The 25529-nt window shown below is 33.3% G+C and overlaps 6 protein-coding genes across 20 annotated transcripts; 2 read left to right on the forward strand and 4 right to left on the reverse strand.

The window, feature by feature from the left end:
• Nucleotides 1-169: 169 nt before the first annotated feature.
• LOC112762455 (putative disease resistance RPP13-like protein 1) lies at nucleotides 170-5120 on the reverse strand. 15 transcript variants are annotated; one of them, XM_072223272.1, is made up of 9 exons: nucleotides 4576-5120; nucleotides 3680-3812; nucleotides 2757-2861; nucleotides 2085-2320; nucleotides 1789-1878; nucleotides 1403-1632; nucleotides 1201-1305; nucleotides 820-886; nucleotides 170-546 (listed from the first exon to the last, which is right to left on the reverse strand). In XM_072223272.1, the coding sequence occupies exons 3-5, from the start codon at nucleotides 2759-2761 to the stop codon at nucleotides 1874-1876; spliced, it is 246 nt and encodes an 81-aa protein (XP_072079373.1). In that variant the 5' UTR covers nucleotides 2762-2861; nucleotides 3680-3812; nucleotides 4576-5120; the 3' UTR covers nucleotides 170-546; nucleotides 820-886; nucleotides 1201-1305; nucleotides 1403-1632; nucleotides 1789-1873. The 15 variants fall into 15 exon arrangements, with proteins under 15 accessions (XP_072079373.1, XP_072079376.1, XP_072079375.1 ...); XM_072223275.1 differs by having other exon boundaries at nucleotides 4608-5066; XM_072223274.1 differs by having other exon boundaries at nucleotides 3680-4274; nucleotides 4608-5032.
• Nucleotides 5121-7171: 2051 nt separating this feature from the next.
• On the forward strand, nucleotides 7172-9604 carry LOC112762452 (disease resistance protein RFL1). The gene is made up of 2 exons (XM_025808286.3): nucleotides 7172-7386; nucleotides 7528-9604. Exon 2 carries the CDS (start codon nucleotides 7600-7602, stop codon nucleotides 9436-9438), a length of 1839 nt encoding a protein of 612 aa, XP_025664071.1. The 5' UTR covers nucleotides 7172-7386; nucleotides 7528-7599; the 3' UTR covers nucleotides 9439-9604.
• On the reverse strand, nucleotides 9400-11195 carry LOC112762453 (UPF0481 protein At3g47200-like). The gene has a single exon (XM_025808288.3). It carries the CDS (start codon nucleotides 11076-11078, stop codon nucleotides 9795-9797), a length of 1284 nt encoding a protein of 427 aa, XP_025664073.1. The 5' UTR covers nucleotides 11079-11195; the 3' UTR covers nucleotides 9400-9794.
• An 812-nt stretch (nucleotides 11196-12007) lies between these two features.
• On the reverse strand, nucleotides 12008-12990 carry LOC112762622 (UPF0481 protein At3g47200-like). Its single transcript, XM_025808493.3, has 2 exons — nucleotides 12895-12990; nucleotides 12008-12802 (listed from the first exon to the last, which is right to left on the reverse strand). The coding sequence occupies exons 1-2, from the start codon at nucleotides 12988-12990 to the stop codon at nucleotides 12008-12010; spliced, it is 891 nt and encodes a 296-aa protein (XP_025664278.2).
• Nucleotides 12991-14353: 1363 nt separating this feature from the next.
• LOC112766718 (uncharacterized) lies at nucleotides 14354-16888 on the forward strand. Its single transcript, XM_025812612.3, has 2 exons — nucleotides 14354-14500; nucleotides 15383-16888. The coding sequence occupies exon 2, from the start codon at nucleotides 15466-15468 to the stop codon at nucleotides 15973-15975; it is 510 nt and encodes a 169-aa protein (XP_025668397.1). The 5' UTR covers nucleotides 14354-14500; nucleotides 15383-15465; the 3' UTR covers nucleotides 15976-16888.
• Nucleotides 16889-19002: 2114 nt separating this feature from the next.
• LOC112766203 (chloroplastic lipocalin) lies at nucleotides 19003-21458 on the reverse strand. Its single transcript, XM_025812093.3, has 5 exons — nucleotides 21272-21458; nucleotides 20920-21061; nucleotides 20511-20750; nucleotides 19983-20273; nucleotides 19003-19426 (listed from the first exon to the last, which is right to left on the reverse strand). The coding sequence occupies exons 1-5, from the start codon at nucleotides 21334-21336 to the stop codon at nucleotides 19148-19150; spliced, it is 1017 nt and encodes a 338-aa protein (XP_025667878.1). The 5' UTR covers nucleotides 21337-21458; the 3' UTR covers nucleotides 19003-19147.
• Nucleotides 21459-25529: the final 4071 nt, after the last annotated feature.

A 25529-nucleotide genomic window follows, 5' to 3' on the forward strand; every position in this document is an offset into this window, starting at 1 on the left:
AAAATAAAAATTATTTTTGTAATAAAAATACAAAAAATTAAAATTTACAATAAATTTTTTTGTTTATACATGTGTAATTATTTTAATTAATAAATAAATTTGTGCACAATAGAAAAAAATTATAAAAGAGACAAAATAACTAATAATAAAATTCTAATTAAAATAGATATTAAAAAATTCAATTAGTATTTCAAATATATGTTCATCAATAATTCTCAACAAAATAATAAAATTCTTGTCTAACAATAATTGTCATAACAAAATAGTAATTAATATTTATCAAAAAGATGTCATAGATTGACCAAATACAAGCTGAAACTAATTAATATTTTGCGATTTCGGGTTGATCGCTAAACTTCAATGGCAAGGTGATTTCCATCAATATAAGAGACATTAGTGGAAGAATGGTAACAGAGGTATCTACAGGTGGCTTCTGTTAATACAGCATAGTAACATCAGGAAGGATCAAAGCAGACAAAGGAACAAGCTGAAACTGACCACACCAATGCTTCAAATTGCAATTGTGGTTATTGTGCAATGTGGCACCTGCATGATGCAGTCCACAATTTAAAACCTTGAATCAAATCACAATCCAGTAAATGCAGGTTTTGGCATAGAAGAGGTAAAAGATAATAGAGAGCAGTATAATTAACTAACAACAATGGAGGATACAAACATTTATTCTACCCGAAGCATGGAAAATGTAACTACTGCACAGAAAACCATGCATACCTAGTTTTATTACATCTTAGCAAATCATATGGGATAAAACAGGAATTAAGGATCCGTAGCACTAGGATGTAACAGAATAAGACTAACCTCAAATTTGGTCTACCTTTGCAAGTGTTTCCCCAATCAGTTTCTTCAAAACACTCTGTCCAGGATCCTACTCACCAAATTTTCTAGTTAATAAGAATTAGACATGGACAATACTAAAACGCAAGCTCTTGTTAGGTTGGTTGCTCAGTGTGTAACAGTTCAAAACTTGAACTGAAAAGCATCCATTTTATTGTTTGAAAGACAGTGGATGTTCCCATCATATACAAGCAAGACCATAATGTTTATCAAAATTGTGTAATTCTATTTCATAAGTGGGAAACTGGAAAGTGACTTCTCTCTGAATTATTGAAATCATAAACCATCATAACTATGGAAAATCACCAGTCATTTAAAAAGTCAGAAACAAAATAGGCAAACTACCTTTTCTGCTCTCCACACCAGATATCTATGTTGAGCTTCGAGATTCCGAGAAATCTGGGATTCATCAGTCTCTTTAATGGATTTACTTACCAACTCCAATCATACCTGCAAGAATAATATTCAAAGGTCAAGAATTAGAAAGCCTACTGAGATTACCCTTAGCAAAGCATGATTTTTTAATGTACCATGCTGCTGGCATTACCTTGGAATAATCCTTGAATGCAGAATATAGAATTTCATAATTTTCTGGGCTTGAATTGAACTTTGTCCAAATGACAATTGGTGAAAAGAACTTTATAGATTCACTTGTGAGCTTCCCTCCCCATGGAAAACTAAATATGAATTTCTAGTTCTGACCTGAAGATCAACAGCCTTCACAACTTCCGTAGGAAGAGGCTTGAAGTCGAGCATCCAACCCTCAAATAACACAACCTAGACAGTCATTCGTGCACAATAATTGAAGTATTAAAAACTCGACATCTGTATTTGTTTCATGGCAGGGCTAACCCCAAAAATTTCATTATACTCTTAAGTTTAGTTCAGCCAGAAAACCATTTTTCTTTTTTTCCAAAGCTGGATATCACCAACCTTAGAGCCTTATAAAGAATTCATGTTAATCGACATAAGTAAGATTTGGTCTGTTTGCCTTTACTTCATCGGTTACAACGTGACATTAATCTGTCACGAAAAAAGAAAAAGAAAAGGGATTAAGAATTACAATAGATAATATGTTACCGTAAGAGTTCTCCATGACATGTTCTCCATTGGTATCTCTTTCAGGCCAAGAGTATCTTTTTGATTCACTATGGACTCTAGCCTACCAATGACATCTTCCATCCTAGTAACCTTCTTTCTCTCTTTCTTAAAGCGGGTTAGGAAGTTACCTTGATCCTTCTTAGTTGCAGCTTTGGTGGCAATTTCATCCAAGAAGTCGTCAGCCTCATAGATAGCATCTTTGAGATCATCCAGCCAGATCTTCACTGGCCCCTCTCTGATTTGTCTGCGTTCAGCATCATTCACTGGCCCCTCAGCAGCATTCAGGATTGCCTTGAACCTCTGGATCATCTTCTCACTAAGCTTCTTCCCTCGGATCAAGTTGATAATCTCAGGATCGGAGAGCCTGTCGAAAAGAACATTGAGAAAAGAAGAGAGGAAAGCTCCTCCAACAAGTGCAGCAGCCATGTTCAGAAGATCAAGAAAGTATGAAAGTTAAGGTAGTGCACCCAAACTGAGATCTCTCACAAACACAAAAGGGTAAGGAAGTGGTAGAAGTTAGTGTGGAGATGATATTATGTTTAGCAAAAGTAAGTTGACTTGAAATGCTTATTGGTCTTCCAGACAACTTCACATGATGCTTCTTGCTCTCTTCCTCGAAAGCAGTGATCAAGTGTTTATTATATAAATAAAGCGTACAGAGAGCTCTGTATTTATTATATAAATAAACCATAGAACATAGAAGAATAAGTGTTTAATTTGAGATTAGCAAATTAATTAAACCATCAGATTTGACAAACACAAGACGTAAAAAAGAAATTTACTTCCACTAAGAACCGTACTTCATTGTCTTGAGAATATCATATCAACCATTTAGCCTAGCTTCAGCTTTACTTGCTCCAATGACCAAAATGGATCTTAAATTACCCACATTTTACCATCATTTCCTGGAAAACAATAATTTAAATAAGAATGATTTCACTTCTTTTTACTTTTTACACATTTTAGTTCTAGTCTTTATTTTTTAATGGAATACGTTTTCTTATAGGTGTAAGGTAACCATGCACTTGATCAAATATGATGCAAAAGGAAAAGAAAATTCATGTGATGCCTTATTAAATTAAATCAATTAGAAAATAACAAAACCATTACTCAGCCTTTATCTAGTCTGGCTTCTTAGCTTCACTGAGAGGGAAGTATGATCATAAAAGCTTTTTATTTTTTATTTTTTTAAATTTTATTTTTGGTTAGTTGATTCTAAAAGCTAAATGCATAAATTGGAAACATGTATCCCAGCAACCTCAACAACATTTTCATGTAGTCTTCAATAATGGTCGCCGGGATATGACCAATGTAGGAATATGATTTTGCTATATATATAAAAACTATTTTTTGCCATAACAAGTTCACATATTCAAATGTTTATTAACAAGCTAAGGTTTAATACTAGCTTCTGCATCAGAAACAAAGCCAGCATTATACTGAAAAAAATGAGTTAATAAGTTAAATTCTTCACTTTCTGTTGAGAATCACATGAACATACTATATCAGCTCCAGAAGAAGAGGGGAGGAAGAAAAATAAACAGAAAAAATTGCAGCACAGTGTATAGATTCACATAATTTAGAAAAACACGTTTCAAAAACTAGTCCAATAAGTACATGATGAAGATTGATCCATCCATTTCAAGATAACCTCCATTATGACCATTATCTTAATTGATTTAGAAGCTCGTAATCTTAAGCCAAAGATATACGCCATTCTCACCTTGTAGTGATGTGTTTCTTGGGAATGATCGATGATTTTTAGTTGTTTCGTAAGCCTCCGAGAGAGTTGCCACTGTAGCTTGTGCAGCGGAATATGCAACCTCTGATCCAACCAAAGCTGACAGAAAAGCAGCCTGCAAATTTGAATAAGACATGTTACACAGTTAAATAGAAATTCTAAAGAAATTATTTTGTGAAGCACATAGGCAATTCAATACTGGCAGAAAAGTAGTAAATGTTATTTAAGTTAATCATCATCCCCCTCCTTCACAAGCTCCCTCCCGTGGCTATAACCCTCCATATACTCCAATAGTCCACCAGGAACACCAAGATCATCACCTTCTCCATATCTACCAACACCAATTTCTCAACCACCTTATCATACTCCAACTCCACCACAGGCTCCTTCCCCTGCTCATAACAACCATCACCTAATCCTCCATATGTTCCATCACCAATTTCTCAAGCTCCTTCGCCTGCTACCCACAACAACCATCACCCAAACCCTCCAAAAACACCATCACCACTTTCTCACCCTCCCTATAGTGCTGCTGCTCCAACACCAACGTCATCACAACCACCATACAATACTTCCCCTGTTTAATATAAGAAACTACTTATTTGTACTTGGAGAAAAACAAAAGATAGAAGAAAGAGTAACCAATGACTGAGACAATATAACAAACAGAAAGAGCACAAAGCTGAATAACAAGCTTGGTGATAAATATAACAAACATAAGGCATAAGGAACAAATATAAAGTGAAATAATTCTCAAACAATTCAAATTCAAAGTAATAACAGGAATGCTATTTGCGTGACCTAAACTTGTCAATGGGAAGGATATGTAAACAGGTGCTAAAATAGAGCAGAAAAAAGAACGGTAGAATCATCAATACCTGCAGAAGAATGCCAAAAATAAGAATCTCACCAAAAACACGAGCAGTGATAATCGAACAATGACTGGCGGTGATGAACGCGAGCAGAGAGGATCGAAGCTCGACGAAAAGAGAAATAGAGGATCGAAGCTCAACAAGCAGATGATCAAATCTCAACAAGTAGAGAATCGAAGCTCAACGAGGAGAGGAGCAGAGGATCGAAGCACATTGACGAGCAGAGAAGATCGAAGCACATTCACGAGAAGAAAAAATCGAAGCTCATTAGCGAGCAGAGATTGAGATCGAAGCTCAATAAAGAAACGCGCGTCATCATCGAATGGATTGAAGAACAACAGACGAACGAAACATTTGGAATGAATTGAGGATTTTGTGATTATATTAATTGAAATATTTTAGGAATTTTGTTAGGGTTGTGGTTTTAGGAACGAAACATTTTGGATGGAATGGATTGGAGTTTTCTTATCCCTTTTTCCTCTTTCTCTACACAATATAGTTTATTTTTGTTTTTTAAAAAATATTAAAAAATTTTAAGCAACACTTGAAACGTGAAGACTAAAATAAATCTAAAGGCAACTTTTAAAAAAAGTAATATATTATTTTTATAATAGTTGTTTTTGTATATTTAATATAGCAACATTTAATAAGTGTAATATATAAATATTATAAATGTTGTTTGTTTAATTTATTAAAGCAACGTTTTTTATATGTTTTTTAAATTGATAAAAAATAACACTTATTAATAAGGTGTTGTATTAGCTTTATTTTTTTGCAATAAATTTTAAGTGATGCTTTTAACCACTTTAGACAACACTTTTTAAGGGTTATTTATCGCATATGTTGCAATAGCTCAAAAATGTTGTAGTGTTGAGAATACCGGAGAAGATAAAGTGTCTGCTCTGGCTTTGCCTTAACAACGGAGTTCCCACAGCTAGTTACCGGTTTCAAAGAGGTATTTCTACTTCTGATTTTTGTCAGAGATGTTATCTTGCTCTAGAGGATATTAACCACTGCTTTAGGACTTGCCAAAAAGCTCGTCAGATTTGGATTAGCTTAAATTTGGGAATGACCGCTGAGGACTCTAATTTGGATTTTGTGTCTTGGATTCGTTCTAATCTCAACAAAAATGAGTTTCTCTTTGCAGCGGCCTTTTGGTGGATTTGGAGGGATAGGAACAATGACATCTTCCACCAAGATGATCCATGGAGTAATGAGAAAATTATTCACTTAGTTAAACATGCTGTTCGAGATTTCTCTAATGTTGTTATCAACCAAAAGCATATTATTCCTTCTTCTTTGAAATATAACTGGAACCACCTCCAATGAATGTCTGTAAAGTGAATTGCGATGCAAGCGTTTTTGAAAATGAGCAATTAGCTGGCTTTGGATGTATTATTAGAGACAGCATGGGAATTTGGATAAAAGGTTGTTCTGCCAGTATACCTCTTTCTAGTGTTCTCTGTTGTGAGCTTCATGCTATTTGGAGAGGGCTTGTTATGGCTTGGGATTGCGAGTGCAAAGAGGTCATATGTGAAACTGATAATCTTAATGCGTTTCTTCTTGTTTCGCGAGACACAACTAGCATGATTAGGAATGACTCTGATCTGCTTGACAAAATCAAAGAGATGCTCCAGCGCAATTGGACAGCTACTTTAGTGCTCATCCAGCGAACAGCAAACAGAGCGGCTGATTTAATGGCTAAGACTGCTGTTTTAAACAAGCAGGTGTATCTAGAGTGGTTACTGCCTCCTAATAATTTAGACATTATTATTAGAGAGGAGTACTATTCTTTTTCTTAGGTTTTTTTCTGTGTTATGTTCAGTCACCAAAAAAATAGGTGACAATTACAAAAAACAATTTCTTACCATTGCATCATGTCACTCATTTTAAATAGGTGGCATTCATTAAAAAAATCTCTTGTATTATAATTTATTTTTTATAGAAAAATATTTTATTAATTAATAACCTTAATTAATTGAATATACTACGAATCATTAAACATTTTAATTGTGAAGTAATGGTTAAATGTAATTAACATCTTTATTAATCTATAATTTTCAGTTATAAATATTCAAATTACGTATTATTATGATCTATTTATGTATATAATCAACAATACTCTTATTATTATTACAGTATCACTTCATCCATTTCATAATTTCTTATACATTGTCAAAAATTTCTTCAACGACTTTTAACCGTACAAGATCAAAATTACAACATATATAAATGATATTCTGTTTCTCTTAATTAGCGCTGAGATTTGCAAATTTTTAAGATATTTTTGGTTGGCTGTGCATTTTTTTTTTCTACATTTCATTTATTTAGAATTTCATAAAAAAAATATTGAAAATAAAAGTTGACAAAATTAAAAATATTTATGAATATCAAATAAAATGAATTATGGGCTATAGTTTACATTACATACAATTTTATATAAAATATATTTTTTATTTCTTAAGTTTGTCAAAAATTTTAGAATTATTCTTAAATTTTATTTTATTTTAATTTTGTGTCTGAAATTTTTTATTTGTATCAAAATAACTAAATTTTTAAAAAGTTTACTGACTAAAATTCTTAGTCTAAAATTGACTTGGCCGGGGTCTTTAATAACCAGATTATGATAGACGCGTTTCACTTTCACCTATCATAGCGGTGATTTCATTTTTCAAGTACTTGAGATGAATCTCTTGTAACTTTGTTCTTTATCAATCAATCAGTATTGCCATATTCTGTTTCTGGTGATCAACCACAAGAAGAGATCAACAGAAGAGTCCTTGAAGACTTCTGAGTAACTTGGGAAAGCAAATTGAGGTATGGTTTCATGAATTCATATATACCTTGCAAAACTTTTTCTTAAGACCAGTAGCATATATATGTAGGTGTAGTCAGCTATCTGAATCAAATGATTTGTTGTTGTTATATATGATAAGAAACAATTGTTTATACCTACAGAAAGGGGGAAAATTTGGAGTAATACATCATCTCCTTGCACTTGCTGCTATATCTGTGTTTGTGAGATTTATAATGGGTCATCAGGGACATGTTCTGAGGAGGAAACCAGAACATCTTAGGAGGAAACTGGAGACAAAAGTTGAGCAAGTACAAGAACATGTAAAGAACACAGTTCAAGTTGATGGAACTGAAGGCGGTTCTTTTATGCAGTTTGACTTTGAATCAAGACAAAGCACTTTCAATGGAATCTTGGAAGCCTTACAAGCTGATAGCATCTCCTGTGTGGCATTGTATGGCATGGGTGGAGTAGGAAAGACAACCTTAGCAAGGCATGTAGGTAAAAGAGTAAAGGAGATGAACATGTTTGACCTTGTTCTACCTGTTCATGTGACAACAGCTGAAAATGTCAAGAGGATTCAAGGTGACATAGCTGCCGGGTTAGGACTTCGATTGGGAGAGGAATCCGATCTAGCTGAAAGACAGAGACAACTATCACTTAGATTAAGAAATGAAGAACATGTACTCATAATTTTGGATGATTTATGGGATAAGCTTGATCTGCAAAAGATTGGGATTTTAAACAATCACTGTAAAGTCCTCTTAACTACGAGAAGTCAACAAGTTGCATATTTGATGGGATGTCAACGCAGCTTTCATCTATTTCTTTTAACTTTAGAAGAAAATTGGGATTTGTTCAAGAGGCGCGCAGGCATCCATGATGATCGGTTCGGGCCGGACTTGCTTGCTATAGCAAAGGAAGTTTCAGCACATTGTGAAGGATTACCACTTGCCATTTCAATATTGGGGTCAGCTCTAAGAGCAAGAACTGTTGACCTGTGGAAACAAGTCCTAAAAGATTTAATGAGTTCAAGAAGGAAGGGTTTGAATTGGGAAGATGATAGTACTAATTTTATAATCCAGATAATAGTGGTGATCTATAATATTATACTTGCAAGCAAAGAAGCTAAAATCACATTCTTAATATGTGGTATGTATCCAGCAGATCATGAAATTCTCATTGAAGATCTGTTCCAACATGCAATTAGACTAAGGTTGTGCAGAAAAACTGATGTGACTGCAGCCATCACTAGCCTCAAGGACTCTAGCTTGTTGATGCCTTCCATTACAAGTAAAGACCATGTGTTAATGCATGATTTGGTCCGTTATGCTGCTAGGAAGATAATCTTTAAAGAGAAACCTACCAACAGGGACAATATCAGTGAGTATATGAATGCACTTTATAATGAGAAACATTTTCAATGGCAAGAGGAATTACAGCGACTTCTTTTCCGGTTGTATGGTGCAGCTGAGTATCCAGAATCTTCTTCTTCAACAAGTTGGGAGCTCCAAGTCGCACAGTCCTACTCCTCTACAATTCCTAGGCCATCAGGGAAGATGGTGGATTTGTATGGATTGTGTCAGGTTGACAAATCATTCCTTCCACTGCTCAAAGAAGCATGCACCAAGAATCCAAATCTGATAGAAAGCCAGAGAAAACACTCTGAAATGTTAAGGCAGAGTGCTTTTGATAGCTTAGGGAGGTTGTTGTTTCTGTTGCATAATGTTAGGATTAGAGATTGGATAAACCATAAACAAGAACTGCAGATGTATTGGGAGCAGGCAAAGCTCATGAAGTTCGATTTGGAATGGTTGAGTCCTGCTATGGAACGAGTCCTATCTTCGGCCGATCTTGCAAGGATCGAAGCATTGCGTGAGGAAGAGAAGTATTGGAACGAAGAAGCTTCTAAGCTAAGAGAGAAACTCAAGATTGTGGAGGACAAAGCTGCAGTCATTAGAACTGAGATTGTCCTCACAGAGTCTAAGTTGGATGGTTTTGCAATTGGTTATGGTTCAGAGGCTGGGGTTGTTTCCAAGGTCAGTCCTTGGAGGAAAATTTTTCTATTTAGATAATAAAATTCTTGAGATCTTAATGAATATAGCTAGTGTATTACTTATTATGCAAGTTATGGCATGTTGATTTGTACTTCTTGTTATTCACTTTTACTAGTTCTTCTTATCATACATCTAAATGTAATTAGTCATTTATTATTAAGAATTCTATATGCTTTTAACTCATGTTAATTGTTATGTCATATAAATATTTAATCATGTTGATAGAACATGTTTATTTGAATAACAATAACCATTACAACAACAATGAGAATACAAAGTACAATGTGCAGCCATATCATATGCAATGAAATTAAAATACAAAAAGATGTTATAGCAAAAATTAATTTAGCTTGATCTCTGCAACTTCACAAACATTACTTGGAGGAACCTTGAACTACTTGGATGATAGAACATACTGTCTGAATGACAGTTAATATAAGAAGAGCAATTCCAGCAACAGAAGCCACCGTCTTCCATGGAGTGTTGCAGTAATCGCGCCTCAAAGTTGCTACTTTTCTGTGACAAGGATGTTCACAGAAATCATTCAAGTCTTTACAGATACGAAGATACTCGGCATTAAAAGTTTCATGGATAATGTTCTTCTCAAGACCATTGAACAATTTAGCCACAGCCTTGCTATCACCTAACCAATTGATGATTATCCCCTTGTTAACCAAGAAATCAACATCTTTCTCTGTGTTAATAAGGTAATCAAGGACTGCAGTGTAATCAGTGATGTAGGACTCATCAGGATAGTAGCATTGTTCCAAAGCCACCATATTCCTCAACCAAATTTCAGTTTTATCCTCTAATTCAATCTGTGGAATTTCAAGAGTGTGACCTGAAAATTTCAAGTCAAGTAAGCATAGACTCCTTTTGTTTATTACCTTAAACTTCACTCCTGCTTCATGTAACTGGATTGCACTCTTAAGGAATGGCAGAGTTTCCTTCTTCCTTGAAAGTGGACTTATAGATTGTTTCAAGTGAAAGGTTCTTAACAGATCTGTAAAATGTTCTATACTGCCACTATCCCAATCAGTATCATCATAAGGACCAAAAAAATAACCAAGAATGAGCTTTAGTAATGAAGGGTGGCCAGTGCCACCATTTAAAGTAGCGAAAGCGAGATCATATAGATTGTTAAAAACAAAGAAAGGAATTTGATTCTCAAGTAACAACAAATCCCATCTTAAGTATTCATCTAACCATGGGAATAATGAAATAGAATCATCTTCCTTACTCTCCTCAGAAAAGAACCTGAGTAAAAGCTCCAATATGAAGCAACAATCTACCAGTATCACCATAACATGTTCTTCTTTACTTAGCTTGATGTCATCTGAGTAACAAGCACGAACCTGTGGCTCGAGCTCTTGCACGCAACTCACGAAACTTTCCAAGCTCTTCGTCCCGGATCTTTCAATGAATTGTCTGCAATATATTCTTTTCTGGTCCTCCATCTTTAGCAACTTTTGATCTCCATGGTGAAAAGGACCAATGGAAACAGCTCTAGGAGTGTATGCATCTGGATTGGAGCCGCGGATCTCATGGGGCACCCTGTAGATGCAGCATTCATCTCTAAAGAGAGGCTGTGCCTTCTCCAACATTTCATTAATCTCCATTGCAACATCATTAGGATTATGACTCTCATGATCTTCCATCTACTATGATTATGGTTACTACAGGGAATAAAATTTGAGACAAAGTTTAAAAGCACAGAGAAGGACTTAAAAGAAGCTAGTGTGGAGTGGTCTTCTTAGAATAAGAATATAAAAGAATGTTTTATTATGTCTTGAATCTGTCTTTTAAAAAGAAAAAACAAAAGTGACACAAATGGAAAACTGAACAATTAATTGGTGGCTTATATATAAAACTGTTAAAGCTTTGTTTTTTGAATCACCCATGTAGGGAAACTCATCTATCTACTCACTTTCTCATGCATATTTTGTTCTGTTCAAATTTTATTCATTTTAGATGAAAGCAGTTTCTTTACAGTTAATAGCTCCTTTAAACTTTCACTCAACAAATTATTCTGCTTAGACCATTTTAAAATGCTTATTAAAGGTGAATGAAGGTATCATGAATGCTCTTTAAAACTTTGCCAAAATAGCAAGTTATCCTGATTTTATTAGTTTTATATTACATCATGCAAAGTTGTATTTTAATCCTCACTAATAAATAGATTTTTTTTTCTTAAATCTGTAAACTGTAATGATTCTTTTTCATGTTTTTAGTTTATTGTGAATTAATTATTGAAGGCTTTCTCCCCATGTGATTAATCACAGTTTTTAAACATTTCTTTCTCACAAATTGGTGGGCATATGTAGGAGACAAATACTTTAAAATTATAGCACATTCAAGCAGTCATATGTTTGTGAAATTAAGACACCAGTTTGTTATTTTTCTTTTTCTTTTCTTCTTTTTTTGAGTGCAATTTGGAGGTCTAAGTTCTGACTACTACTATAGACATGTTCATAACAAACATTTCAATTCTTGCAAATTACAAAGATATCAAATCTACCACACCATATTGAGCACTGAACATATAATCATCCAATCCAAGTTACACAACACAAATATTAATCTAGTACTAGTGTACTCCTTGGAGGATGGAAAATACTGTCTGAATAACAGTGAGAATAAGCAGAAAAATTCCAGCAATGGAAGCCACTGTCTTCCATGGAGTGTTGCAATAGTCGCGCTTCAAAGTTGCTACTTTTCTGTTCCAAGGGTGATTACAGAAAGTGTTCAAGGCTTCAGAAATGTGAAAATATTGCTCATTAAAATCTGGATAGAGAATATTCACTGCAAGACCATTGAACATTTCAGCCACTGCATTGCTATCACCCAACCAATTCTCAATTATTCCTTTCTTAATCAGCAAATCTACATCTTTGTCCGTGTTGATAAGGAAATCAAAGACAGCAATGTAGTCAGCGAGATAGGATTCGTCGATGCAGTGACTTTGCTCAAAAGCTAACAAATTTCTCAAAACAACTTCAGTCCAGTCCTCCACTCTAATAAATGGGATTCTAAAACTATGACCTGAAATTTCCAAGTCTAGTAAGCACTGAGTATTATTTTTGTTTATCTCAAACTTCACACCAGCTTCATTCAACTTAGTTGCAGTATAAATGTGTGTTAACTTTGCTCCTCTTGAGCGTGTAGAGGCTGATGGTTGGAATAAGTGAGAGGATATTAATAGAAGCTTTCTTGATAGATCTGTGAAATGAGATATTCTACCAACATTGGATAAGAATAGCCCAAGATCACTACCAGAAATGATACTATCAGAAGGAACTATATAAAGAAGAGTGAGACTTAGTAATGAAGGATGGCTTGGGTTGCCACTATTCAATGTAGAAGGAAAAGCTAGATTGTAAAGCTTCTCAAGAATAAAGAAAGGGACTTGATTCTCCAGCAACAACAAATAATAGTGTATGCATCTTCATTTATTTTGTGGATCTCATGGGGCACCCTGTAGATGCAGCATTTATCTGTAAAGAGAGGCTCTGCCTTCTCCAACATTGCTTTAATCTTCATTGCAAGGCCATTAGGATTCTCATCTCCCATCTATTATGATTATGGTAAGTGCATGGAATAAAATTTGAGACAAAAATCAATAGGATAAGAGAAAGGACTGCAAAAGAAAAACACACCATAATGCAATGAAAGAGAATCTAGTATGGTGGTTGAACAATTATTGGTGGCTGATAATTTTCCAGAACCTTGAGACTTGAGTCAACGCCAATTATTGCCTCTTAAGATGTTAATCTAGCAAGGGTCTTGCTAACAATGTGTACTGAAATTTCTATTATTATATATTAAAATTGACTAAAAGCATATCATATAACTCAAGTTTTTGAAAGTCAAGGTAATTCAATATGAATTTTAATTTCTCCAATTTAGAAGTAACTCTATCACCAATATACATACTTAACAACTAAGTTATTAGGAAATCTCTGTTTATATAAAGACAAATCATCTGTTATTTTTCCTAAGGGAATTTCATAAACTAATATGGGCATAGATGGAGAATCTTCACTTCTTTAATATTATGCAAGTATAATAAAGGATAATAAAATATATATCAATTTTGCAGTGTTATTCTTCTTCTTAGTATTTTATTATAATACTGTTGAAATTACTTGAAAGAAAATTATATTGAGGTTATGTTATATTGTTGTTGAGTTGTTAATATGAGTAAACGATTCCGGGAAAATTAAGTATGAGTGTTAAAATTTTCATTTAAATTGAAGACAGATTCTTATGAAACCATACATCAATTGGCCTGTGTTTGATAGTATCGGAATTTTTCTATTGTGCTCTTCCAGTATTTCATGATCAAAAAGCTGTTGACTTTCCTAATGCATGCATCAGATTAACAAAACTGAGACTTGAACCTCTTTTTTTTTTTTTTTTTAACAGTAACCACTAAATTGTAACATGATTCATTTCCAAAAAAGAAATTTTTTTTTATTTTCTCACTTCTTATTAATCACTTTTGGTTTTTAAAAAAGTGTGTAAAAAATATATACACACATAACATTTTTCAAAAGTTTTTCATAGTCTTTTTTTTATTTATTTATATATTTTTTCATTTTCTGTCATGCTATGTAAATAGCACAATCTGATCCCAAAAGACAGGAGGAAAACAAAAAGAGGAAATCACATCAGTAACATCAACAACTAATCTAATTTTCTTTTTGAATTTTCATTTTGCACCCACTATTTTATGCTATTGATTACAAATTGATATCTATATAATGAACTGTGAAAATTTGGTGGGAAAATTAACTCTATTACACCGGCCATAATGATAAAGTTACATAAGTCAAATCAAACATAAGTTGGATCCACAGTTCCACACTAACTCCAAAATGAGACACATCAAGTGTGTCCAAAAATAATGTCACCTACTTACGTTATATGACTTTTTTTTTCCAAGATCATATTTTTCACCCCTTTTTCACAAACACATTTGCCTCCAATTCCATTCCAAAACAAAAGCTTCTTACTTTTGTTTTTGGGTTCTCTTCCAAATCTGCAATTTCAAAACTTTCAGAGCCGTGTGACCTTCTGGGTACGATTACCAACTCTGTATTCAACTTTGTTGATCATTTATGCGTTTTTCTTTTCCATCTTAAGATCTAAAAAAGTGTTTTTTTTTTTTTTTTGGTATCAAAGTACTAATCTATTACGAGTAATGTGAAGCATTTTTATTGAATTGAAAGTATTTTTCCCCTCTGTTTATTATAATTTATTTATTCTAGTTCAAGTTTGGTTTTTTTGTCTTTAGTGAAAAGCTCTTTGAAGCTGGATTCAGTTTTAACCCTTCTATGGATTCTGCTTTTATGGATAGTTTTTGGAGATTTGATTCATCTCCATCCTTTTCTGTTTTCTGGGTGAACTCTTTTTCCATTTGATTCTTTTTCTTTCTTTTTTTTTCCCTTCAAAATCACGGACACTGATTGTAGTTGAGTTGCCATTCTTATCCTTAGGTTATGATGTGTGGTTCATGAGTATTGTGTGTGTGTATCTACATCTTTTATGTTGTAGTCCTGTTTTTGTAGAGATCATGATCCACAGTCTACAATGGTTGAAGTTAGATATCTGCACTTTTCACTAATTTAACAATATGAACTTTTTTATATATTTTTTTATAAAAAGCTTTCTGGTTTATCTTTTCATAAAAAATGATTTCTTGTTTTATTGTATAAAACATCTTGAAGCTAAGTCCATCAGTTCACATTATTTATTTTTATTAGAATTTTGCTGTTCTCTTGTTATTGATTTGATGCTGAACTAATTTCATGTATTTCTATCACTTTTTCCCCCAATCTTGACATGGTATATGGAAGATGAAAACTACATGTTAGTATAGGAGAATTTTAATCACATTATGACTTGAATTTTAACATACCATTTACATCTGAATTCATTGGTGACATCAAATGTGCAACAGATTATTGAATAAATCTTCTAGGAGTATCCATTTTCAAAGATTAGAACAATTTTGGATCGTTTATTGGTGCTAAGAAGAAGAAAATGCCTCAGAATCTAGAAGGTATTAAGGGTGGAGGAGGATCCATCAAGCTAGGAACCACCGGAACAATCGGTTCCTTAATGACAAGGGAATTGAATCAAATCTCTTCAACACCACACAAACAAGTACCTTCAAGAACTAAGCACAGAACACTTCCTGTTTCGGTTGCCTGTACTGGTGCAACGCCGAAAAGACTACAACCAAGAAAATCATCAGATGAAGCAAGTAGCAGTGGAGGCAGTAAAAGCACAAATACAAACCATAGATTCCCCAGTAAGGCAGTGCAGAAAACAAAATCTAGTGGCAGAAGTACACACAGAATTCCAATACTTGGTTATGATAACTTCCCAGTCGACCGAAGTCCTGCCAGGGAGAAGAATGATAAGAAGATACCTAACATTGTTGAAGTTGTGGACATAAGATGTGGGAATGCAGATAAGGCTTGGGCTACTCCTTTAGCAAGTCGTCTTAAGAAGCTCGGTTTCTCAAAGCTCTCAGAGAGCATAATTTAAACCATGGTTAATCTAAACCTGAAAATTTTGTATCTCTGACTTCAGATTCCTGTAACTGAAAGCAGAGTTGGTACCATTTGACCTATTGTTGTTTGATACATCCACCATAGAACACATGCTAGATAGGAGCTTGCTGCTACTTGGCCGCTTTTTCTTCGTACTTTCAACTGGAGACACAATTGTGGTTGCTCTAGAGTTTGTGCTAACTGAGGAACCAACTTCTGTAATTTGAGATTTGCTCCTATATGACCTGTCTTGGGAATTTGATTCGATCCGGCTGAAGTACTCGATTTCTTGCATTATAAGAGATGCTACTGTACCTCTGGTGCCTATTTGCACCGGTGCAAATTCTGCAGTTACTTTCATGTCATTTGTGGCAATGGTAGTGGATTTGTGCATGATTTGTTTGGTTGAGAGAAGGGTTGTTTGTGGTTTTGTCCTAGTTGGGAGACTGCAGAGACTGTGAGGCATTTTTCTTTAGATTTCAAGAAGATGTGGTTTCACAAGAATCCTTCACCTTTTGCTCTCTCTATATAAAGTGCATGGCATATATGTAAATGACATGATCACTGCTTTCATGTGCTTTCAGTTAAGAAAAAAGGAAATGGAAATGTCTAACTAACTATACCACCCTTTTAACTACTTTAAGTTTCATCAACATGCTCCTAGGAACATGATTGATAGGTCCATTATATTGGACTCTTTTTCAGTGTTGAGTGGATGAGATAGGATTCATGTGAAAGGTAAAAGTGTAGCTTTATCTTTCCACTACTTTTTAAGTAGGTTGTTGTTGCATTTTGGTGTCTTCAATAGCAAGGAAGAGATAGTAGGCTAACTATATATTTTTCAGTGCTTTTTCATGTTTTGGGATGATTTTGTTTTGGTTAGCTTTATCTATTTTGTGATTTGTTTCTATATTGGGTGCTACTTGAGGAGTTTGAGGACTTATTTTGCTTTGTTTACCAAATCTGTGTTTATCATTGAGTTCTACTTTTACTTTGAAGTAATTCATAAACACTTGTTAGTAAAATAAACCAAAATGCAGCAGAATTCATCTCTTACTCCATGCATTCTAAGTTTGTTGTCAATCATGTTGTTCATGTATTTTGATTTAGTCTAAAGTGCCAATATCCAGTGTAATACATTTTAATTTCACAGTATTTTATAGATATGGCAAAACTCCCCGAGACGCGGGGATCCCTGCAGAGACTGCCCCGAATGGAGATCTGACCGTGGGGAATTTTCCCCGCGGGGATGGGGATGGGGGACAAAATTCCCCCGAGGCAAGCGTGGGGACCCGAGCGGGGATCCCCGCCCCATCCCCGCTATTCTCCGAAATTTATAAATTTACTGAATTATCTTTAATAGTTTATTTCTTATATATGTTTTTTAGTCATTTTTCACATTAATCTTCATTTACATAATCCTTCTTCAATTCAGAGATCCCTAATACTATTTATACTCCATCCAACCTCTCTGCAGCCACCCCCTCGCCACTCTCCCTTCTCACCGCATCGTCACACCTCACCCTCACCGCGTCGTGCTTTCTATTTGCAGCATTCCTTTTCGTAACTCTGCCGTCATGTCCATTCTCCTCTTTGTTGCCGCGTCTCCCACCTCATCCACTGCTTTGTCCTTTGGCTCGTCGTTGCGTCCCCCCTACTGTGTCATTTAGACTTTTTATATAAAATCTTGTTGTTTTTGTATATGATGGATACTTGCAACTCTAATCATATGAAAGTTAATAATTAGTTAGAACTATCTGATAGATGGGAAATGGGGTCCCGCGGAAAATGAGACCCGTGGAAAATGGGGATGGGGAGCAATATTTCCCCATGGCGGGGAATGTGGACGGGGATGGAGAGCAAATCTGAGGACAGGGATGAAGAGCAAATCTGAGGGCAGGAATGGGGAGCAGGGAGGCATCCCCCGCCCCCACCCTACCCCGTTGGCATCCCTAGTATTTTATGCTAGCATATATTCCAAGCTCAATAAACACTAGTTATAAAAGTATTTACATATTACTTATCAAAGGAAGTTTCTTACAAGAATAAAATGGACTCAAAAGTCAAAATGTGTTTCTATAGGATCATTTTTAGGATTTTATCACATGTAACCATCGTAGTAGTTAGAATCTCGATTTAACTCTTAAAATCTTTTGATATTACAATTTTGAATGAGTTAATCGATTTTAAAAAATCTCGACTAATTCGGATGATTTTACAATTTAAATATCGTTACGATTTTAATATTCTACCTTGCCTGTAACAACTCTTGTTTGCAATTTCACTTTACATCCTTGCTTCCCTTTATTCTACTATGGACAGAAAGCCGGAAAAGGAGACAGAAAACTCTGAAGAACTTGTGCCTTTACTCTCCAGAAACCACCACCATTGGTCCCTTGGTGGACCCTCTTTCAGGGAGTTTGGTGGTGTCAATCACGTGTAGTTTGTTTATACTTGTACCCTTTTTAGGAACTAGATTCCATTTCACAAGATGACTAAGAACATAAAGTGTAACAAACCAGAAACTAAGAAGTGTCATTGGTCTAGTTCCTTGCTATTTTATCCATTTCGTGGATTCTAAGGATACATAGGAGTAGATGGGGACAACTTGGAACTAGTAAGTGAAAGTGTTTGATCATGTAATGTAATTAGATATTTGTGTTTTAAAAAGCTAATTAAGATAACAAATGAATATATTAAATATTTTTGTTAATACAACATTATATGATATGCAAAACTTTTGTTTGAAGTTTGTACTAACAGTGTATAAAAATTAAATCCTAATTCATATGGGATATAATAATTTCATTCGATTCACATGGCCGACCACAGTTGATCAAAGAAAACTTTATTTTTGTTTATCATGGCTATGTAAAGTAGTTACAAAAACAATTCTGATACTTGAAATCATTTATCATCTAAATTAATATTAAAAATATAATCAACTTTTCATTCCATATTTCCATTCATATTCATCTTCAAAAGAGGAAGAATGAAGATAGCTGAAAGCATATACCAGTTATGTCACCAAATATGGGTAGCTCATACTTCATAGCTTCCATCAAGGATTGGTATTTGTTACATACAAGACTGCATACTATTATTAGTAAATATAATACAAAAGAACAAAACATGATGCAACTCAATTGGATTATAGGTATAAGCTACTATTTAAAATAAAGCTCAAGAAGCTTCTTGAAAGTGTCAAATACACTTGTGAAGGGATTAAGTGCAATAGGGGCCTTAAGTTCAAGATCAGGAAACTGGTTTATTAGTGCCTGCTGCATTCCAGGCATGGACATCATAGCTGCCAGCTGACTGTTCGACATTACTTCGCAATCTTGAGGCGTGTCTTTGATCTTGCTTGAATCATATCCAAAGTTTTCCAAGTAAGCTTTGTACTTCTCTATGAATTCAGGTCCAGGGTTAGGTGTTCTTGAGTATATCTGTAGTATTCAAAACCGGAAAATGAATCCCAATAAAAAAAGATTGACATAACATATAGGGTAAATTACACCGAACTCTACTAAGATTAGGCGATATTAAACATGAATACATGATACGATTCTATTTGGAGTGAATGCTAACCTTTCTGAGATTTAAATTATATGATATTGAGTACTTTTGTTATAAGAGTAGTATAATTTAATATGCATTGCTGAGACTTAAGCAATTTCTAAGGCATTATTGTTATTTAAGAAATCTGCATTCCTGAGACTTGAGCAATTTCTAAGCATTATTGTTATTTCAGAAAACTCTATTCTACTCAACTAAATAATGATGAAACCAACTTGGTTTGATTGAGTGAGTCCGCTTAAACAAGCGTCGAGACTTCAAATCTCGTCTTAATGTATGTAGCAATCAGTTAGACAATGACAAATCCTTAAATGGAGTTCAGATCCGTGGCAGATTAGTATTTAGCCTCTGAATTCGGATATGTCATGGGAAAACAAATGACGAAAAGTACTTGAAAGGGGCTATATTTATGCAGTTGAGTAATACCTGAACAAAACTAGTGTCCTTTGCTCCTGAAACAAGAGCAAAATTGTCATAATCAGTAGCAATGACATCATAAGGTTCCTTAGGGATGAATGGCAATGTAGGAAAGCGGAGATAGCATTTTTCTTTAATCATTTCCTGCTTCTCTAGGTCAGTTGCATTTTTCTGCAAATCATCTTCTGATAGACATTGAACTCTCCCCCTAATTCCGGTTATATATCCATTAGGGCCTCCATGAACACAAAATGTATCAACTTGAATAGCCTTAGCTTCCCTATCAAATGTATATACACCCTGAAATGTCATTAGTACATAATATCAAGAACTTTATGTATGCCAAAGAAACATAACAACCCAAGTAAATGACAGGTTTGTGTCTAACATGCACTAGAATGTTATCATAATTCATGAATGACATAATTGAACTCATTTCCAATAAACAATCAAAATTGAGAACCTTACGTTCTGTCTATGCCTTAGAATTCAATGATTGTTAATAAGTTAATAATATAATCTTCCTAAATTCCACACCTGAGTACAATGGCAGTCCTCTTGACCTTGACCGGCGAATCCACGTTTAAGCGAAGCTACTTCAAACCATCTTCCTGAATACCTTACAGGATCAAAATTCTTGGCTGTCATACCTCTCATCATCATTAGGTTTGCACCTTTTCCATCAGAATCATTCTCAAAGGGTAGGGCAACTGAATTTTCACTAGCATTGGCAAGCTGACATATATTTTGTTGATGAACAAAATCTGTAGCAACAGACTGTTCATGAAATAAGAAGGTAAATCCACCCTTTTATATGAACTTCAATAAGGCAAAAAATCAAAATGTTGAATATAAAAAATTAAAACATCCAAGAGTGAAGTAGCTCCACAAAAAGATTTTAGCAGCTCTAAAACTAAAATCTGAATGCAATCTCATAACAAGAAACCTGAGATGGTGGAGGAGAGAGAAGTATGAAGGAAGCAGCAAGGCCAGATAACAAAACTTTCTTGTTCAGAACCACCTTACTACTCCTCCTCAGCTCCAATGAACACTTCAAATATGCTCCTCTTCCTGTTCCTGAAACCTTCCTGCATCATATGCAACCATAATTTCACCATATTTGGACACACTTCAAATGCACAACACTAAATATTTATATCTTCCATTATAGACAGATGTGGCAATTACACAAACATGTAAGGTGCAACCTTAAAAATTCATAGAGCATATTAAGAATTAACAAGTAAAATTCACTCCACAATTATGGGAAACAAAATCACTAGAATAAATGTTGTTACCAAGATGTAGGAGGATAAGATGAACAGTGAAGTAGATGTGATGATGCTAGAAGAACCTCTACCATGTCTTTGCCTTTCTCACTTCACTCTCTTGTCCCATTTCTCATGATCTTTCTCTTTCTATTCTTCTACTGCTTTTTAGTTTTTAGCAATGTCAAACATCATTTTCCAATGTCTCATTTTCAAACTGGGCCTCCATTTTTCAAAATTGGGCTTTTAAGGCCCAACCTAGGTTTTTAGTTTTTAACAACTTAAGCCTAAACTCTTACACCAAGGAAAAAACCCATTAAACACTTAACCTAACCCAAAGAAAAATTGCCTTTCTTGTAATGTTATGAAACTTGGATTAATGGTCAATAAAAGATATAACTGTATAACCAATTAGAGTGGATCGAGTCTCGTCCGTTTAAATAAGTGTCGGAGGTTCAAATTCCGCGATAGACCCTTAAATGGAGCTCACATCCGCGACGAATTAATCATTAACATGTTACATGTATTATACTAACGAAAAGATAATATGAATTACAGTCAAGGAAGAATTTGAGACATCTATTTTTTAAGGACTAAATTGATGTATATATTATTTTTCAGAAATTATTTTGACTATTAGCCCTATAAAATTATTATGAGTTTGCACCATTTAAAAAAAAAATAATGTCAATAATGTATGTACATTTGTTTATTTATGAATGATTAGTGTTAGACATTCACATGTGTGTTTACTAAACAAGATCCAAAGGTAAAAATATGATTTCAAATATTGAATTATGGAACATATTAGGACAATGCATGGTGATGAAGTATGAGTTTATATAAAGTATATATATAATACTTGAATTTGGAGAAAAATTAGTATAAAGGTGAAAAAATATAACACAAATCACAATATATGTTTATAACATGTGATCATGTTTGTGCACAAGCTTTGAAGGACATTAGATTAATGATTGAATTCTAATATAAGAAAATGGAATCTGTTCAAATTTTAGTTCCCAATTGCATTGTTCATGTTGGGTTAAATCAGAGACACGTATTAGGCAGAAACTTTAATTTGTTGGAGAAATTAAATAATGTCCAAACTAACCCTATTTGGCGAAAAGCTTTCAACACAATCGAAAGTTTGTCAAGATATTAATTAATTAATTAATTAGTTGGATTTGATTTTGTAAATTTAACTGATTTTGTAAATTTAACTAAGTACAGACACTCATGAAAATCTAACTACTTTTGTGAAAAACCAATTGTAGTTAATTAAATGACCATGAGTTACGAGAATCTTAATCTACGTCATTATCCATAATACCAAACTACTTTTATATGTGGAACTCTAGTCTTATAGTGGAATATAATTATTCTGATGAGTTATTTATTTATATTTACTATAGCGTTTGGTGGGAAAACTTTTCATCATTTCATTATCCAAACTCCACAATCTATGTAACTAACAAGATAAAATTAAATAAATAAATAAACAAATAGTATAAAAGTTAGCTAGCTAGGTTGGTGGTTTTAGTTGATCTTTATAGTTATTGATACTTATTGAACTAAACCTTTAATCTATATACAAATCTAAAGGCTTAGTACCAAATGAATACAATAATATTATCATAAAAAGAACCAAAGGGCATGTCATATGTTTTTGCTTATAAGAATTTTTTAAAAAATGATATTTTGGATCTTAAAATACCATTAATAAAAAAAAATAAATGAAACAGACATGCAAAGTGTCCAAGCATATTTTGAACCAAGTTTTTAACTAAATTCTCGCCCGCCTTTTTTTTTTCGGACACAAATGGGCATACTTCTTCGATATATTGATATTGTTATTGTTTAATTTCTTTTTTTTTTTCTTCTTCATTCTCTTTTATTATCATTATCATCATGTTCGTCCTTTTCATTTTCTTTTTTTCCTAACCAATAAAATACGCATAGCACCTAACTAACAAAATATATTCACAATAAAAATTTGTGTATTATGTACAAAAATTTATGTATTATATACAAAATTTATGTGTTATATCAATAATTTTTTGTAGTCTTTAACAAAAAATTGTGTGCTAGAAAAAACATTAAAAAAAAAGAATAATAACATATGCATGTTTTTTTTCCGCTAAGTTTTATACTAACTTAATTGAACTTAATTACAAAATTATTTATACATATAGTATATTACTCTAAATGAAAATCTCAATTTGATGTATTGTATTTTAACTTGGACATTGTTTGGAGTAAGATTCCTTAATAATAATAAATTGAAACTACTTAGGTTTGAGATATGTGATGTACACACATGTGGTGGTGCTTTTCTCTTACAGAAATTAAAGTGAGAAAGATTGGAAAAAGTGAAATTGGTTTCCACGAACTCGTCTCGTGCTAAGGTTGCTGGTTTCGTGAATCACAATTAATTCATCTTTTCAAGAATAAGACACCATGCAATAGAAGCTAAGCCTAACAACTTATTGAACAATATATATAATTAATTTGAGTATTCGAATCTAAGTTTTATCTATGTATATAGCAAGTTAACAATTTATTATTTATTGTCTAATAAATTTTTTTTAAATAAAATTCTAATTCACAATAAATTAATTTTTAATCTGTTAAATTAAAAGATATCATTCTTAAATCAAATTATAATTTTTTTTAATCAGAGTTAAATTGACGATTCTCTTTATTTATAGAATTTAATTTTTATATATTATTAATATATAAAAATTTTATGTAGACAATTAATCGCGTATTGTTGTATCTATAAAAATAATTAATATTTAAATTTATATTTAAAAATCATCTAAACACATAAATTTAATTAGATAAATATATATAACTCTTTACACATCATTATATTAAAATTAATCTCTTATATTTATCTTTACCTTTTATTTAATTTTTTATTCACTTATTTTGTTAGTTTGTCTAAATATTATAACACCCTAAGAAGACTCTGTAAACTTGTTAGCAAGAACAATATAGTAGGGTGATTACGAGTCGGTTTGGTTTGGATTTATGGTAAAATTATAACTGAACCAATTAAAATGTAATTCGTTTGGTTTGGTTTGGATTTACATTTTTTTGTATATGTACTTGAACCAAACCAAACCGATTAAGAACGGATTGGTTCGATTCGGATAATTGGGTACCTGATGACTTTGAAATTCATAAAAAAAAAACAAATTTTTATCTTAAAAATTTAACAAGTACAATAAACATGTAACATCAATAGAAATAATCCAAACTGTTAAATACTAAATACATTAAAAACTAAACTTATTAAAATCCAAACATATTAATAATAAATAATCATTGTCTAATGAAAAAATCATATATATTTTTTTATTTTTTTATTTAATTAATATATGGTCGGGTTTGTGAGTCGGTTCGGATTTCACACCCCCAAAACCGATATTCGAACCAATCACTAACAAAAGTCATTAGTTTAGTTCGGATTGGACCCAACCGTTGATTTCAGAACCAATTTAATTAGTTCGATTCGGGTCCGAACGGATAATCGGCTACTCAATACCGTGCTCACCCCTACAATATAGTAGAAAACGGGCGAAGCAAATAATATCATGGAGATTGGTTGGTGCATCAAATGATGGAATCTTAAAAAATATTCATACAAGTGAAAGTATTATATGTTAAGAGGGAGATTCAAGACAACCAATCAAAATTTGACATATTTATAATTAATTTTATGTGCAATGTGTTTTTTAATCATAAAGTTTCTGTTGCAAGGGGAAAGAATAAGATAGATCATATATACAATGTTTGCAGGCTCATAGCAGCTTTTACCTTTTCTTACCAAATAGAATAGAAGATTATGCTAATTAACTTGGATTTAGATCCACCAATCAGATAATTAAGCATTTATATTTTTCCATAATTTGTCATTAATCATACCGAGATATTGATGTTCTACTAAACTCACATAAACAATATGGAGTCTTCTATGTATTAGCAAACTCAAATGTGAAATTAGTAATTAAATACTATAATCTAATTGACCCTTTTTTTTTTTTGTGACTGAAATAAATTAAACAAAGAAAAACAAAAGAAACAAAACAAGGAACTGCTTAAATAGAGGGACAGTCCCGTTTAAGACTACTCTTAAACTCCTCCCAAGGTGAAAGAAGCTCCACATGCGAAAGTTGTAACTTCATCGCCATCTTTGCCATAGTATCTGCCACCGTGTTTGCATCTCTCATAATCAAACGAAAGTCAACACGCCAATTCCAATGCATGATATCTCTTATTT

The sequence above is a fragment of the Arachis hypogaea genome, chromosome 17 (assembly GCF_003086295.3).
Source record: "Arachis hypogaea cultivar Tifrunner chromosome 17, arahy.Tifrunner.gnm2.J5K5, whole genome shotgun sequence".
Lineage (NCBI taxonomy): Eukaryota > Viridiplantae > Streptophyta > Magnoliopsida > Fabales > Fabaceae > Arachis > Arachis hypogaea.